This window comes from Lates calcarifer, linkage group LG18, assembly GCF_001640805.2.
Source record: "Lates calcarifer isolate ASB-BC8 linkage group LG18, TLL_Latcal_v3, whole genome shotgun sequence".
In the NCBI taxonomy this organism is placed as follows: Eukaryota; Metazoa; Chordata; class Actinopteri; family Centropomidae; genus Lates; species Lates calcarifer.
In genome coordinates this window covers 16,155,859-16,172,332 of record NC_066850.1, presented here as the reverse complement: position 1 = coordinate 16,172,332, position 16,474 = coordinate 16,155,859, and the positions used below count along the sequence as shown (strand labels likewise).

The window sequence follows — 16,474 nt, the reverse complement described above, 5'->3', positions numbered from 1 at the left end:
CTTGTGGGGGTTGCAACTTTTCTACTTCAGCTAGGACATAATTCAAGTCAAATCATGATCTGAGCAGCAGGGTCTGGGGAAGTATAAGAGTATTCCAAGGCAATATGGCGAGCTGGCACTGTTTGCTGCTGCTGTGCACACTAAGTTTAGTGCCGGCCTCTGGAGAGGAGACGAAAAATGATGATGACATCGACCTTGTCAGCTTTCTGAGAAGTATCTACCCCGGGCTTCCAGTGAGAGACGAACCGTTCATCATCAACCGACACTTTGAGATAAACTCCCTTAAGGCGCTGGGACGCCTGGAAGACCTTTCAATCACGAAGCAAAGCGAGGACAAGCCAGTCAATCAGGACACAAACGGGGCTCCTGGACCTCTGGTGTTAACCAAAGATGGTCAGATCAAGGGAATTACGGTGGATAAGGCCCATATATTTTACGGGATACCGTTTGCCGACCCGCCTGTTGGGGCTTACCGCTGGAAGCCCCCCAGACCTGTGAGTCCTTGGCCGGGGGTTTATGATGCCTCCTTCCCCAGGGCAGCATGCATGCAGGCCTGCAGTGGACCTATCACTGAGGAGTGCCCTCGGATAGTAAGGAACAACACAACTTGTCACTTCTTTGCATGTTGTTATGATGTTTCACAGGGATGTAATAACATGTTTGTACAGCCTGCTTCATCACCAACATTAAAGATGACAGTTGTAGTGACAAAAAAAGGCCAAGATTTCAGTTTTGGTTATATAATCTTTCTCAAAGTCAAAGATACTGAGGACACATGAATCTATCTGCTACTAAAATATTTTTTAGACTGTGAGCTACACTGTGTATTACAAGAGCTGGACTGTGGCCCCCATTCACTCCAATGAAATGTGCTTTCCCAGTGCAAACCAGAAACATGTTTCTCTTGCTCTGGTTTGCTTCAACGTTGTGTGGCTCATTTCACGTGCACACCATTATCTCTCCCTGCAGTGCCGTAGCCAAGAAATACTGAGGCCATAAGCCCTCGGGTCCCCTCCCCCAGCTTGCTAGAACTGTCCACGCCCTCAGAAAAAAAAATACAGAAGATATGGCTGCTGTGACTTCAGTGGTAGCTGTGGCTCTGTTTTATGACATTATACACAGAAAGATAACAACAAAAAAAAGGCCTCCCAGTTTTGACAGCATCAATATCTCCGCCTTTTAAGTATAGAGAGAAAGAAGTATAGAAATGTAAGTGAAGCAGTCACCAAAAAGCTGAAAAACCATTTTTCATTAAGCTCTACTCTGCCAAAAAATACTGAGTGCTATCCCTGATTTGGTAATTGCCAGTGAACATTTGTAGCCTGCCAGAGAAGTTACAGTTACAATTGTATGAAATATTAATAATTGATTTCAATGATTTGTGTCATCTAATGTCCCCAAAAGGTCAGCGAGGACTGTCTGTACCTCAACATCTTTGTCCCTCTGGATGTGAACTTCAGCTCCCCTCTGCAGAGCCCACTGCCTGTCATGGTGTGGATCCATGGTGGGGATTTTATCGCCGGCTCTGCCTCCAAACCGCTGTATGATGGACGCTTCATCAGTAACTTCACCCACACTGTTGTTGTAAGCATGGAGTACAGACTGGGTAAGAAAGTTTGGTATCATTTTACTTTATAATGGACCTCTTCCAGTGTAATAAACTGCATATTAATATAGAAAAGCAGGGACCTTGTGTCTGTGTATTTACTGTTGCCCTTTTATGGAGATGGCTAGTAAAGGCAACAAGCTGGCATCTCATGGAAGACATTAATCACTTAGTTAGAATAATGGAGTGTTTATTTGTAGAGTGCATGTGCGCCTGTGTGCTTGAGATTGGATAATGTGTGCGTGTCGTCATTTTAAATGACCGAGCCAGTTAGTAATTACTTTGCTTTCCTGCACGACTTAAAACAGTAGCCATAATACGTGAACGGTAATTTGGAACATGGAGGAAATTAATGTCTTGCTGCAGTCAATTATGTGTTGCTGATCATGTGAACTGTTGCGTGATTTAAGGTGCCTTTGGGTTCCTTGTTTCGGGCAAAGACCCTCACTCCTCAGCTGCGGGAAATTATGGGATCTTGGACCAGCAAGCAGCTTTTCTTTGGGTCCAGCGGAACATTGCTGTGTTTGGAGGTGATCCCAGCAAGGCAAGCAAGCGGACAGATACGCACACATGCACACACCCAGGTCACCTTTGTTAATGAGCTAAAGACACAGTTATCCACCACACCTTTTGAAGCATTATATTCAATTTTGTAACTGCAAGGAGACATATCTTTATTTTGTATTGTATTCCTTGTACTCTTGTTAAAATTTCCAATAATAATTCTATTTATTTCTTCAAGATAACAATAACAAAACTTTATCTTCATTCAGTATTTGCTATTTTTCTAAAACTATGAATGTAAAATCAGTATGTTGTATAAACACGTTGTATAAACACAAAAACGAAGGGAGTTGCATCTCTGATGAGATGAAATGGTTGATTAATTCACAAATTATCCACAGAAAAAACAACTATTTCATTTTCTAAAAACATTTTCTGAGACAAAACAAGACACTGATGATGGCAGCGCCTGGGCCATGTTGTGCCTCCAGAAACTGTCATGAGCATCTTTCTCAATTTTATATATACACAGATCATCCACAACATTAAAACCACTGACAGGTGAAGTGAATAACATTGATCATCTCATTACAATACAATGTTCTGCTGGGGAACCTTGGGTCCTTCATTCATCTGGATGATGACACGTACCACCCACCTAAACATTGTTGTAGACCTGGCCTCCAAACTCCTCAGATCCCAATGTGATCTAGCATGGACAGGACCCAAAGGATCCACTGTCAATATCCCAGTGCCAGACACCACAGAACACCATCAGGGGTCCCGAGTCCATACCCCTACGGGTCAGAGCAGTTTTACCAAAACGAGGGGGACCCACACAATATTAGGGCAGGTCCCACAGATACTGGATCAGATTGGGATCTGGGTTTTTGTGATGAGGTGTGCTGCTGGGTGAGGCCCCTGCCATTGGGGAGTGCTGTTGCCATACAATGTCAGAACCTGAGGTTTCCCAGCAGAACACTGTATTGTAATGAAATGATTATTGTTACTCACTTCACCTGTCAGTGGTTTTAATGTTGTGGCTGATCAGTGTATATACCATGTACCATATGTATATACCTATATGTATATACCACTTTCTACTCAGCTTACTATTTTTAACTTAATGCTGAAAAGTGATGACAGACCAGTTATCTTCTGTACTGATGACCTACAGTAATTAAACATGGTATACTTGACATGCTTTGCTTGATAGGGAGTGATGAGGAAAAATGTTGCATAAATTGCACCAAGTTCAAGGGTGAAATGGCCTATAATATGATTAAGTAGGTAAATCCAGGGAAAGAATTTATTGTTGGTCACTCACAGCCGTACAAATTAGTATCAAGTAATTAGTCTACAGAAGGATATTTAGACAACCGAAAAATTCGAAACAGAAACTGGACTCAGCATTATTTCCCTGTCTCATTTCATTCTTTTATATAAATCATGACAAATAAGCTGGATTGGAAAAATAGCAGGATGTGCAGTTCACTGATGTCTCCTCACAGGACTCCTGGGTTGTGCAGTTCATTCTTCTTACTGCCAACATGGTTTTTAATTGTCTACCTCTGTGTTGTGTTGTCTGTCAGGTGACAATATTTGGAGAGAGTGCAGGTGCTCAGTCAGTGAGCCTTCACCTGATGATCCAGAGCAGTAAGCCCCTGTTTAAACAAGCTGTCCTGCAGAGCCTGCCCTTCTCAATCCCTCTGAAGACCAGGTGAGGAGCTCTTACCTGAGGGTTCACACAGGTTACTGCTGTTTCTAATCCTTTACTGCCCCAGGTTAAAAAATATCACGTATTAATCATTTGACCAACCTTAGGATTCTGACCTTAGTTTCTAAAGTCAAAACATGTTTTCATTCCTTTTCCTTAAGCTCTTAAAAGATTCAAAGCCTCCAGTGATCTTCCCAGCATGCTCAGAGCAAACTTCAGTCTGAACTGTAATTTTGTTTTTCTGCTTCTCTTTATCAGACATGATGCCCTGAAGCTGGGAAAGGAGTTTGCTAAACAGACCAACTGCTCTGTGAGCGACATCGTCTGCCTGCTGTCTCTTACTCCACAGGCCGTCCTGACCGCCCAGATGAAAACAAGTAGGATGCCACAAACACCGGCCCACACTCCCCCAAATTTAGAGCAACTCTCAGGGCTGCCCACACAGTTACATAAGAGGGAAGGGTGTAGTATGTTTACCCGCAAAAGATGATGAAAAACATTATTTTTATCCTGTGCTGTGGTATATTGGAAAACAAAATCACAAAAACAAAGGAACACTGAGCCTCTAAAGGGGCAATTAGAGGGATTTTACTGCCTCACAGCACAAAATGACTGTAATATATCTACAGGGTTGACAGGGTTATTGATCAGTTACACTGACTCAGTGATTGCGTCGTCAGAGGCTGTTTTCTGCTTGTCTGAACTTTTAGGTCCAAAAATCTGAGACACTACACATTTCAGCTCTGCTGACATAAGAAAAGCCTGAAAATCTAATCAGAGGCAGGTTTAATATTACAGTATTCATGTTTAACTCCATCTAATACTTTGTATCTTTGTTCTAAATGTTCAAGCTCACTGCTCTGTGTTAGAAAAATCAGACTGTGCTTTTGATCTAACTGATGCGTTTTGATCTCAGGTTCCAAGATTGTGAACCCGTTCAGGTTCCTGGAGGTTTTTGAGACGTGGGGTCCATATATTGATGGGGATTTAATAAAAGAACAGGCTGTCATTGCCTTCCAGAAGGGCCACTGGCAGAAAGAGAAGCCAGTGCTGTTAGGTAAGTTCCAGTATGAGAAAAATGACAGTGTATGGGTGTAAAGCTCCTTACATGCTGTGGTGGAATGTAACTGATTTAGTCAAGCACTGTACCTAAGAACAAATCTATGAGTTTCTAATGTACAATACAATGTTGAGAGCAAAGGCAGCAAGGTGGCAGCTTCTGTAGTGGCTGGGAGCACTGGGCCCAGGTGAAGAACCAAGAGCAGGTGCACACATTGTTATAGAGCAAACCACCCAACAGTCAGGTGGACAGCCAGATGAAGCTGCTAATGGGCCCCAGGACAAAAGTGAGTTGAATCAGAAGAAACAACACTGACTACTGGGCAAAAACCAGAACTGAACAGCGTTTTTTTTTTTGCGTGAAAAAGGCCAGCTTGGGTAACAACTTGGAATAATTAAGCAAATCAGAGTAATTTCCTCAAATGTTGCACTGTTCCTTTAAAGGTATAAACAAAATTTTGACACGGGCCATCTTCAAGACAGGGACTCAGGATTGAGTAATAATGCAGGAGACACTTGAAGTAGTTAAAATGAGCTCACTATGACCAAGCCACAACACTGAAAGGCACTAATGTGGGATCTGCAATTAGAGAAGTACAATTACAGTAAAAACTAAAGTGACTCCTCCTAAAATGACTTAACTCTCACCTTCATGTCTGCTTTTACGCAAATTTCCATTAACATCAGTGCATTTTGGCACCACTGTCCCTCTTGTGTCACCTCCGGCCAGTGTAGCCAGTCTCTCAGCTGTTTGCTTTCAGCTGGACTCCCTTTGGTTCTTATTGTAACACAATTTGATGTGGAAATTCCCAAGATCATAGCAAAGCTGAAGGAAAAAAGCAATAATTCATGCGGTCTTGGAAACTAAGCAGCCTTGTGAATCACTGTGAAAGCTGGTGTAAAATCACCCACTCTAATATAGGAGTAAAACATGTTAAGGAATTAGTTTTGAACTTAAAGACGATCAGACAACAGAACAGTGGTGCGAATGATTAATAGGAAGGCTACAGGCAACATACATCTGTTTCCCTGCAGGTACAACCTCAGAGGAGGGGGTGATCTTTGTGTACGGTGTCTTCAGTAAGCCAGTCTCTGCAGTGGAGTGCACTGTGTACATTACGGCCATCTTTAAACAGCACGCTCTGCGGATCCTGCACAAGTACCTGCCCCTGTACAGGGATGCTGATCGAAGGGATATGCTAGCTCAGGTAAGAGGAGCTCAGTTCAAATTTGTGGATTCATTGTCAGTACAGGTGATACCATGTCTTCAACTACATAGTCCAAACTGTGCAGTCACTGCTGAGGTCAAATTTTATTCTATGAAATACCTCAACACCTACTTCTTACTTCAGATGATATATGCTATGACAGACTTCTCCAGTGCCACCATGAGGCGAGATACATTTTAATAACTTTTATGATCCCATTACATTTCCCCCAGGACCATCATTAGGTTAAATTTGTGAACGAACAAAATACAGAGGTAAAGTCATGGCATCATGTTCGGCTTGCCTCTGTTTCCCTAACTTCTCTAACACAATGCGATCTCTCATTCAGCAATTCTTTCATCAGTGTGTCTGAAAAAAATGAAGTGAATTCTGTAAGTTTACTTTCCATATTCACATTCAATTTAGCATCCACTACAGTTAGACATCTGTTCCAAATCTGGATATTTAGGTATTAGATTTAGAATTAGAATTAGCTTTTCTTTCTTCTTGTAGTTCAGAGCCTGAAGTTCTGGTAAAACCTTGACTCTCTACACCTGGAAAACTACTGACAGCTTTGTGAGCATGTTAGCATGCTGATTTTAGCATTTAGCCCCAATAACAGAGTCACTGTCATGGCTGTAGACTACGTTCTTATTATGATTCAGTTTTACACAGCGCATCATGTTTTGAGTTATCACTGTTAGAATACAAAGGTAGACTGATGTTTACTGACAGAGGAGAGGAGGAAAGCTTCCAGCAGTTTTCCCTCTGGCTTTTCAATGCAAAGTGCAGGTTACTGGCCTCAGGGAGCTACAGGAGGTCAGGAGGTGACACTCCTGGATGTATTTAGTATTCAGTACAGTTCACAGTGCAGTAGGGAGATGGTAGAGTCACAGCTGTGGCTTGCCCATCCACCCATATACACACACACCTCCTGCATCTCTTTATAAAGGGCACTTCTCCAGAGGACCAGGGGGTCAGCGTAAATGCCACAAAGCATGGCTGTGGAAACTGGAAACTCAGAAATTTTGACTGTAGCCACCAACATTATGTTGACTCTTATATATAAAATGTGTAAAATTGATGGAGGAAAAACATTGTTCATAGAGGTAAAGTTACTGAAGTGAGCTACTTTTGATAAGATCAGACAAATTGCACATAGTTAGTATTCCTCTGTTTGATGTGGCTTTGTCTCCTGATCATTAACTATCTGGCAGCTGTCAGGACACTGTCAACCGCTTTCCAGCTGGTTTACATTTAGCCAGTAATTTCTGTGCAGAACATCTCTGCAGAATTAAGAACTGTGAGGCAGCTTGTATGAACAAAGCAAAAAAAAAAGTCTGCATTTATACTGAAACCTGAAGAGATTTGTTTTGTTCCATATTTTTCCTCACGCTTCCAGAGTGAAAAGTGAAGGCTCAGACACAGTTTCCCACACACATCCAAACACACACATGCATCAATAACCACCCATTCAGCAGCAGTGCGAGGAGGGTGGTCATGCATGGATCGATGCGCTACCCAGCCGGAACCCGGCGTGTGACGAGGACCCAGCTGTCTCCTGCACTCTCTCCAGCCTCTCCATGCCTAATGAGCCTGATGGGGAATTGTAAACAATTGTTCTCTGTTGCTGCTGTGACTCACTAGTTGAAATAAGCCACACTTTAGGTCGATTAAGGAAAGACTTGTTGGTCTGCATATGTGTAGATGCTGCTAACCAGCATGAGAGCCATCAGCTCAGTCAGTAAGCTTGTATGAAAGTCCAGAAGTATCCCCGCCGTTTAGCAGACCTTCCAGACTTCCAGTGCTGCTTCCTGTCCTGTCGTTTGCCTACAGAGGGAGCTACAATTCCAGTTTCTCTTAGTCCAGCCATGACAGACCACATTCTTCCCCCTCTATCATCATTTGTATGGGTGAAAACATGTGGACCACCTGAAGTCAGGGAAGTCAGTGACTCGTTTCTAGTGAACCTCTACAGTGACAGGAGAGATCAGCCAAGGAATCACAGATGAAGTACAAGACAGGGGGAGGGCTGGCAGAGGAGGGAACACTGACTGGGTGACTTGACACTGTATTTGTATTAATGAGGGCAGACTGAATATTAGAAACACCTCTCAGTATAATGTCATACAATTCAAAAGCATCACAAGCTACAGCCAACAAAAACAAAGCATTACAATCTCCATGAAGGTCTCAAAGTGACCTATCACCTGACTCTGGAGCTGCTCATGAGCACACAGACTGATCCATGCATGAGTATCTAGCCTAACTTGGAGCACAGGAGACAATATTGATAATATTACCATGAACTAGCCATATCCCTATTTTAGAGTTGTTTGTAAATTAGCCTGTTTCCAGTCAGAATTCATCAAGGACCAGGCTATCTACTGTAATTCAACGTCACCATCATTCATTCATCTAAGTTTTCAATTACACAGTTAAAATAATTGAATAAATAAATTGAATTAAAGTTTGTTCCAACCAGGTAAAACTTTATCTGTGAATGCTGGAACCTGTGAATGAATCATCCGTTTTGTGTACATTCCATTTCATACATTGTAGCAGCCAATAATACCCACTAATTCACTAATCAAGTAAATTATGTATAACAATATAACCAAACATCTCAACCATTTTAATAAGTTAACTGATAAATGTGTTATTCATGTGTTAAAATTACTCCCTCTCACGTGGTATTGTTTACAAATATACATTTTGTCCTACACACAGCAGTTAAGATCTCCAGGCTTTCAAAAACATCTGGTCGAACACAGCTCTTATTGCATCTTACCAACACAGCTGCAGACTCAGATACTGAATCAGAAAAATGATATGAACCCACTGAGCCTCTGGCAGCTATGTATGACCCATCTGCAAGGGACCTGTCATCAGCTGACCTTCAAGAGACGTGCAAAACCAGCTATGGCAAAATGAGAACGCTAATGAACAACTAACAAACTGGAACATCTCTAGAATGTGACTAAAGAGCAAGTGCACAATAAGGAGTATACATAGAATGGGATGTATAATGGGCAGTAGTTTTCACAGGGTTGTTAAATGCAAGTACTTCTCAGCTGAAAGTGTTGTTAAACAGCTAATGCAGTATGAGTCCACAGATCTCACTGTTCCAACTGTCCAACTGGAAAGACAAATGGAGGATGCTGCATGCCAATGTTACCACACAGAAATAAAGAAGATACACATGAACTTTAATCTAAAAGCATTGAGTCTAACTGTGAAAGCAGATGAGTCATACATGGCTGCTTCTCTCTTGATGGGGTATCCTCCTGTGGCATGCTGGGGATTAAGTGTTCATACCAGTACAATATGCAGGGACTAGAGGTGTCAGAGTCTGTATGCTTCCTTTTTCCTTAATGAAAACCATGATCTGCAACCTACCTACCCATATTATAAACAGATTCAACTAAAAACGTTCTTTCTCAAATGGATATCTCAGATTTCATGTCAAGAACCAAAAAAAGCAACCTAAATCACCAGCTAATGAGAAGTGAGTCCTTTTTACAAGAAACTTTTCCTGAGTCATAAGTCTTCACGGACCACCTCACCAAGAGCTTATTTGCCACTGCAAAGAGTCCCACCTGATTGAAGAGATCAAATATCTGTAGTGCAAAAAGACCTAGCTTTGTCCAAAATGATCAAGTGCACAATCTGCTGCCAACACTCTTACTATGCATGTGTGAAAATTAACAGACACTCCCAAAAATGGAAATGTAGACGCAAATAGATCCCAATAATAAATGGAAAGAAGCACACTTTCAGTTGGAGGTAATTAAAACAAGCAGACAGAACTGTTAAGATATGTGTTCTCATTTTGTCGTTGCTGAAAACGCTTTTTTAAAAGTGTGCATTTCATTTTGGTTAAATTATGTTACTCTCATTAGATTGCATTCATTTAAAACATATTGTCAGTTCATGCATTACACACTCCCAGCCTATGGGAAAATTAAGTATCCAATCACATTAGAAGATGAGTCAATTTGAGTGAATGAATGAGTGAATTTCTGTCATATGATAGTAATTTGCTCATTGAGCCAGACACAGGCCTGAGAAGTGTTGCAATCATGCCTCTGCAATGTGTCCCATGTCCATTTAGCCTAAACACAATTATCGCTGTGCCACCATAGTCCTCTCAAGTTTGGTGAGACCAGCACCTATGGTTACAATGTCATCTAGCTTATTGACTTGGCTGATGGGTAACACAGTGTATCTGAAAGGCTTTAAGCTGAAGTATAGCAGCAGACTCTTGACATTTGGCATAAAGTATCAACACAGGAACCAAGAAAATGAGACTTCCCCTTAGGATTCTAAATGTTTCTCCTAAATCAGCCAATTCTTTTCCAACAAGGAAGCCTCTATCTGCAAGGATCTCATCCCCATGCTCACGTTTTCCCAAAAAGCCAAAATCTAAAGTCATTAGCATGTCAGAGGCACGACCTCTCCACCCATCAGACAAAAAAGATATAACTGCTGCTGGTGTTATTCCAATTACATACTTAACTGTGTTTTGGTGTTTATGATCTGACGAGGTTTCAGCCCGCACTCTTGGATTGTATACTCTCCCTTTAAAAGTCTACAATACAATGACTTCTTAATTTAGGTTTAAAACACTTGGCTCACATTATCAAAAAGCTCAATATTGAGAACAACACTCTCTTCAGATTTTTGACACCGTTAGGTACAAATGTACTTCTTTTTACAATATTCAACGGCCAAATGAAAACCTGTTATGACTGTAAAGCAGTAAAAAAATAATTTTAGGGTTCATGTCCCTTATAGAATCAAATTTAAAACTGGTCTGCTTAAGCTGCTCCTTCAGTTTTTTTATTCTGTCTCTTTTATTCCAATAATACCAGCTTAACAATGAAAAGATTAATCTTAAAAAAGGACACAAATTTCAGAACAGCTGTCATTGACCCTGCAGGTTTGTACAAAACTGATGACCTATGTTATCCCAGCATTAATTGAAAAATGTTCCAAAGAGCTTCTTGTGGTCTTCTTGTCACAGAATGCTTGGCTTTCTCAGTCTTCAAGTGCCCCCATAAATGTTCAGTGGGATTGAGGTCAGATGACTGGTCTTCAAGTAGTTCTTGCAAAGCTTTGAGGAGTGTTTGGGGTCCTTGTTCTGCTGCAGTATGAAAGATGCAAACCAGAGGGTGTAACAAGTCCCTGAAAAATTGAGTGGTATTTTTCTTTGGTCAGGGTGTAGTTATTTCGGTACTGGTGTCCAGCTCCAGAGTAGGCAAAACACCCCTAGAATTGAATATTCCCAACACCATGTTTCACTGTTGCGTTGATACACTGGAGTATCTCTCTCCTGTTCGTCTCCTTGTATATGCCCTTCTATTACTGCCACACATTTCAAGCTTGGATTCATCAATAGAGAGGACTTTTTTTTTCAATCATCCACTGCAAAATGCTGGTATTTGTTAGCTCACCCCAAGTTTTTGTCTTTGTTTCCCTTCATACTGCTACTCGTCCCCTGAAACCACTACAAGACAGCCTTCTTTAGACAGGACTGCTGTTTGAAGTCTTTAGGCTTCTTTATTTTGCAAATTCAGTATCTGTGATGAAGTTACTTTTCTATCTCTTAGGAACTGAGTGTGATGTATTGATCTTCTGACTGGTGTGGTCACTTTTGGTCTGCCTGATCGTGCCTTGGATACAACTGATCCAGTTTCTGCTAAGCGTTTTAGACTTTCATTCACTGCTCCCTTCGAAACCTTTAATCTAGCCATTATTCAACATTGAGAAAGCCCCTTTTTACTTAGAATGACAAATTGAGTTCAGACTCTTTAACTATCATAACTATCATTTGTATGAATCACACACAGTGTTAAATTATGAATTGCCAACGCTAGCAAACAAAGATGTGCCTCACATAAGGTACACCAACTCTCGGTACCTTGAGGACCACCAGGACCCCAATCTCCTCCTTTTAGCAGTCTGGAACCATAATCCTCCTCTGTTCTTACCAAAGGCATCTGATCCCCTTGAAATATTGAAAATGTTCCATTCATCGTACAACAACTCCATGTCATCTCTGCTTTGGAGCTTGGCTCTGTTAGATAAGCCAAGAAGAGTGCAGCTTTTTGCCCTCAGTTGCATGTGCATCTCTGTGATGCTGCTGCTGTTTAATTTGTTGTTGTGAAGTTATGCCCCCATATGTCCAAAAAAGGATTCCAGGAACGCCTCCAACAGTTTTCTCTCAGCATTCCCGATGCAAAATGCAAGGTAGCAGCCTCAGGGAACAATAGGGGGTCAGGAGGTGACATTCTTGGACATACTTAGTATTCAGTCACAGTTCATGGTGCAGTAGATATGGTGGAGTCACAACCGTAGCCCCTTCATACATACACACACCACCTTATAGACCTCTTCACAAAGGGCACTTCTCGAGAGGACCAGGGGGGTCAGCACAAATGTCAACCAGTCCCTAACAGAGGGGACTGATGTGAAGAGCTAAGACTTTTTTCTTTTTTTTTTAGCATTATAGATTTGTTAGTGTGTGTGTGTGCATTTTTTTGTACAGTAAGCAAACCCAGGATCTCTGAACACACCCAAAACAACCCAGCTAAAATTGTATCTCCTACTCTATTCTATAAGAAGGCTCTGAAATGTCTTTTACAGACTGAAAAGTTAGTTACTAATTTTCTTCATAAATTGTTGTGAACTCTTTGCATGTGAAAGGGTCAACAAGAAGCCACTGATGCTTATGGCTTTGGCCAATGTTATGCTGCCAGTGGGACATAAGGTTGAACCTTGTTTGCCAGTGTGGTAGCCATGATGTTCCAGCAACATTTCCTCAGAAAATCCATTCCAAATAACACCCAATGTGTGTTCTTCTCCACAACAAGCAAATTTAAATTTAATATATTTCTATGGGTATGTAATGATAACTAAGTAACCAGCGAACAAAACACGAAAAGGCATTATGCACCACTTGCAAAAAGTAAAAGTCATTTGTAAGCTCAGTGTTGTTGATTTTGCTCCAACATATCCATCACTGACCACAGAAACTATTAACCTACACCATTTTTTCCCCAAACACACTCGTTTTGGCACAAAAGGGTTAAATTTGCAGGGTTAAATTTCCGTTGTTTCATGGTGATGGTACCCATGGTGTGTTACTCTGTTCCAATGAACATAATTGGCTGTGTGGACAAGTAAAAAAATCAGCCAGGGTTCTTGCCATTGTTTCTATGGTAACACCTCTTATTGGTTTGTTGGGGGCACCAACCTCTAGTGAAGCTCACTGCTGGCATGTGACAAGGTGCAGCTGGTGACACAATGTATGACGGCAGTAGCACATGTTTCTGCTGTGCTCCCAACACAGCAGTAGATTTGATATGCTACTGTAATTCCAGACTGACAAATCTGAAGCACACAGATTTCACAATTTAAAATATTGTTTGGGCTAATGAGGAGATTGTGCTTCAACAATCTACTCATTAACCTACTCATTAGCTTTGCTGTATGTTGTTTAACAACAACAACAACAAAAAGTCCACTTGCTAGTCTTCTCTGGAGTTTTCAACCACATTTCATGGTCTTCATCAGTGAATGAAGTTTGCTCAGTTGCCATGGAGGTAGCTCAGTTTTCTGCTGTGTCTAGTCTACAGTGGAAAACCATGAAAAAACTTTGGAAAACACTCTGGAAAAAAGGTTATATGGTTATATGTCTTCATAACTACTGTTTCCAGGTCATGAGTAAACTCTCATAGTCAACTGTAATTTCATTTGGGATAAATTTTATACAGACTTCAATATACAAGGTATTATGTTGTATGTTCTCCCATCTGCGGTGCAGCAAGAAATCATTGTTCTGTCATTGGTGTTGTCTCTATTCTTTATCTGTTCATTCATGGCAGTAAATATTTAGCACATAGTCCAGCCACAACCCTTTTTTAGTCACTGGAGTGTAATTGTTTCTTTCATAAAGTTACTTTCATAACAGTTGGTTGGTGTGTGTTCCAACAAGTTATATTAACAGCTAATAGATTAGCCAAACATGGAAACTGAACACTGCAAACATAAATTGCTCTGCGTGTTTGAAAATGATATCAAACACACAAAGAAGCAGATTATCTTTTAGACTGTTGATTTTAACACAGTATGTAATGGAAAATAAAGAACAACATAGGGATAAAATATAGTGGAGGGGCAAACTGGTTTGAAAAGATGTAGGGATGAAGGAGAGAAAAGGAGAGAACATGTTGATAAGGAGATAGAAGAGGAAAAGTTTATTTCCAGAGCACTGTACTTGAACACATCGTAGACACTGCATAACTTCATTTCTACCTTTTGCTTGTACCCACTCAGATGTGTGTGTACATGAGTCATGACTATCAGTTTGGGTACAGTATGCGCTAGTTTGGGATTAATACATTTGTGCATGTGCTTATTTAAAATGGAAAGTGAATATGTGTAGGTGTGTGCATGTCTTTCAGTGGTTGGTCACAAGACATTTTAGCATTGTGGGGACATTCTGGCCAGTCCTCAAAAGGGCTGTTTGAGGGCTAACACATGGTTATAAGGTTCAGGTTCAGAACAGGTTAGGGAATGCATTATGCATTCTCCTCACAACTATAGAATGACCTATGTGTGTGCGTGTGTGTCTGTCCATCAGCTTCCTACAGTAAGCCAGTTTGTTTTCAGGTGTCAGATGTGTGGGCGCAGGTTGTGTGCTGCTGAAAAAGACACACTGGTTTCCAGGTAACAGGCAAAAGAAGATGGTTTACCTTCCCTTTCTCTTGCTTCCATTTAGCAGAGAGGGAACAATAGGTTTTTTTTTTTTTTTTGCCACTCTGCCCCCAGCCCATCTCTGTGTAGATGCCACGCTAATTAGTTTTATTCATTTTCTTTTCCACAAAAACATTGCAGAGACTAGAAGATACACTGCAAAGCATAAACCTTCAACAATGCTGAACAATTCTTCAACTTGCAAAGCAGCATGTTTGTAGTTTATTGTCCAGGTTTCATTGTCCTAAAAATTTCTGCACACAACGCTGTTTAAATCATCGACTTGGATTTGACAACCAGCACATGCAACATTGTTATAGCCATGGCTAAAAGACCTAGACCACAAATGCAGGCCAGTCCACTGATCCCGAGGCCAAGGGGGATCTCTTGTCCACCATACTATAGTCAAACTGGTTCACTAATTTACAGTTTCCACAGTCATGATTATAAGCCGATGAAAGACAACTGGGACGGTGGCAGTGATTGTCCCGAAATGTGTATTTAACATTAATGTAATGTGTACTGTGTCGGGGGCAGGATTAGAGTCTGTGACAGTCTTTGTGTGGGGTGGGGGTGGGGCCCTAGATCTTTCTGAGGACCATAAATCTCTGTAAAAACCTTCATGGAAATCCATCCAATAGTTGATATGTCAGTCTGGAAAGTGGTAGACTGATTGCCTGATCGTTTAAAAATATGTTTACCTTGTCTGACTTTCTCTTTATTTTCTGTCCTCAGATCGTCACCGACTACGTCTTCCTGTGTCCATCCAGGAGGTCGGCACGTGCCGGCACAGCAGTGGGCAGCGAGGTGTGGATGTATGTGTTCGACCACGTGGCGTCAGACCACCGCGTCTGGTCAGGTCTGACTTTCTGCTACCAGCACGCCTGCCATGGTGCCGAGCTGCCCTTCCTCTTTGACTCAGCCACCGTGGCCAACTTCACCCTGCAGCCGCCAGAGAAGCTGCTGTCCAATCGGATGCTGTGTTACTGGGGCGCATTCGCCCACACTGGAGACCCTTCCTCGCGAGTCCGACAGACAACCTTCTGCCGGGAGCAGCGTCTGCCTGTTTGGCCGCGCTACTCTGACACCAGTGGCTGGCTGGTCATGAACCTGACAGTGCGTTCACATGCACAAGTAGGAACCAGGAACCATATATGTGACTTCTGGGACAAACTGGGCATCTACTAGTGAGGAGATATACGGGGCGGGGGTGGGGTGGGGGGGTACATGCTTTTCTTTGTGTTGCAGTTGCAGTTTTTATTACTTTACAAAATTGTACATTCATCAGAATTAAATGAACTTTTAGGGAGCACAACAAGGCAGCAATTCTTTCAATAAGCTTCTTCCTCTCAGATTTCTATTGTCTTTCTCCAGCAACGTAGACTTGGAGAGCTAGTAGTATACAACAATTTTTCAAAACCGCTTGAAATATGAGCATTCTGTTGCCATTTATTAGGCACCAGTAGATATAGAAAAGCCACACCTTCTCCCTTTCTGACTAAATGTGAATAAATTACAAAACAAATGTAGTATATTAAGTCAGTGGAACATGCAAGTAGATGCAGAAAGATGTACATTTGGGGTAAATTTAGGTGAAGATGAGTTTACAAGTGAACACTG

At 41.5% G+C, this 16,474-nt stretch overlaps 1 protein-coding gene and 1 long non-coding RNA gene across 2 annotated transcripts in view; one reads left to right on the top strand and one right to left on the bottom strand.

Moving 5' to 3' along the window:
- Positions 1 to 16,474, bottom strand: part of LOC108897524 (uncharacterized) — a 257,630-nt gene that overhangs the window by 173,244 nt on the left and 67,912 nt on the right. The gene's annotated exons all lie outside the window — the stretch shown is intronic.
- Positions 16 to 16,058, top strand: LOC108897432 (cAMP-regulated D2 protein). The gene is made up of 8 exons (XM_018697043.2): positions 16 to 590; positions 1,405 to 1,606; positions 2,017 to 2,150; positions 3,703 to 3,830; positions 4,086 to 4,204; positions 4,744 to 4,884; positions 5,922 to 6,094; positions 15,590 to 16,058. Exons 1-8 carry the CDS (start codon positions 105 to 107, stop codon positions 16,040 to 16,042), a joined length of 1,836 nt encoding a protein of 611 aa, XP_018552559.1. The 5' UTR covers positions 16 to 104; the 3' UTR covers positions 16,043 to 16,058.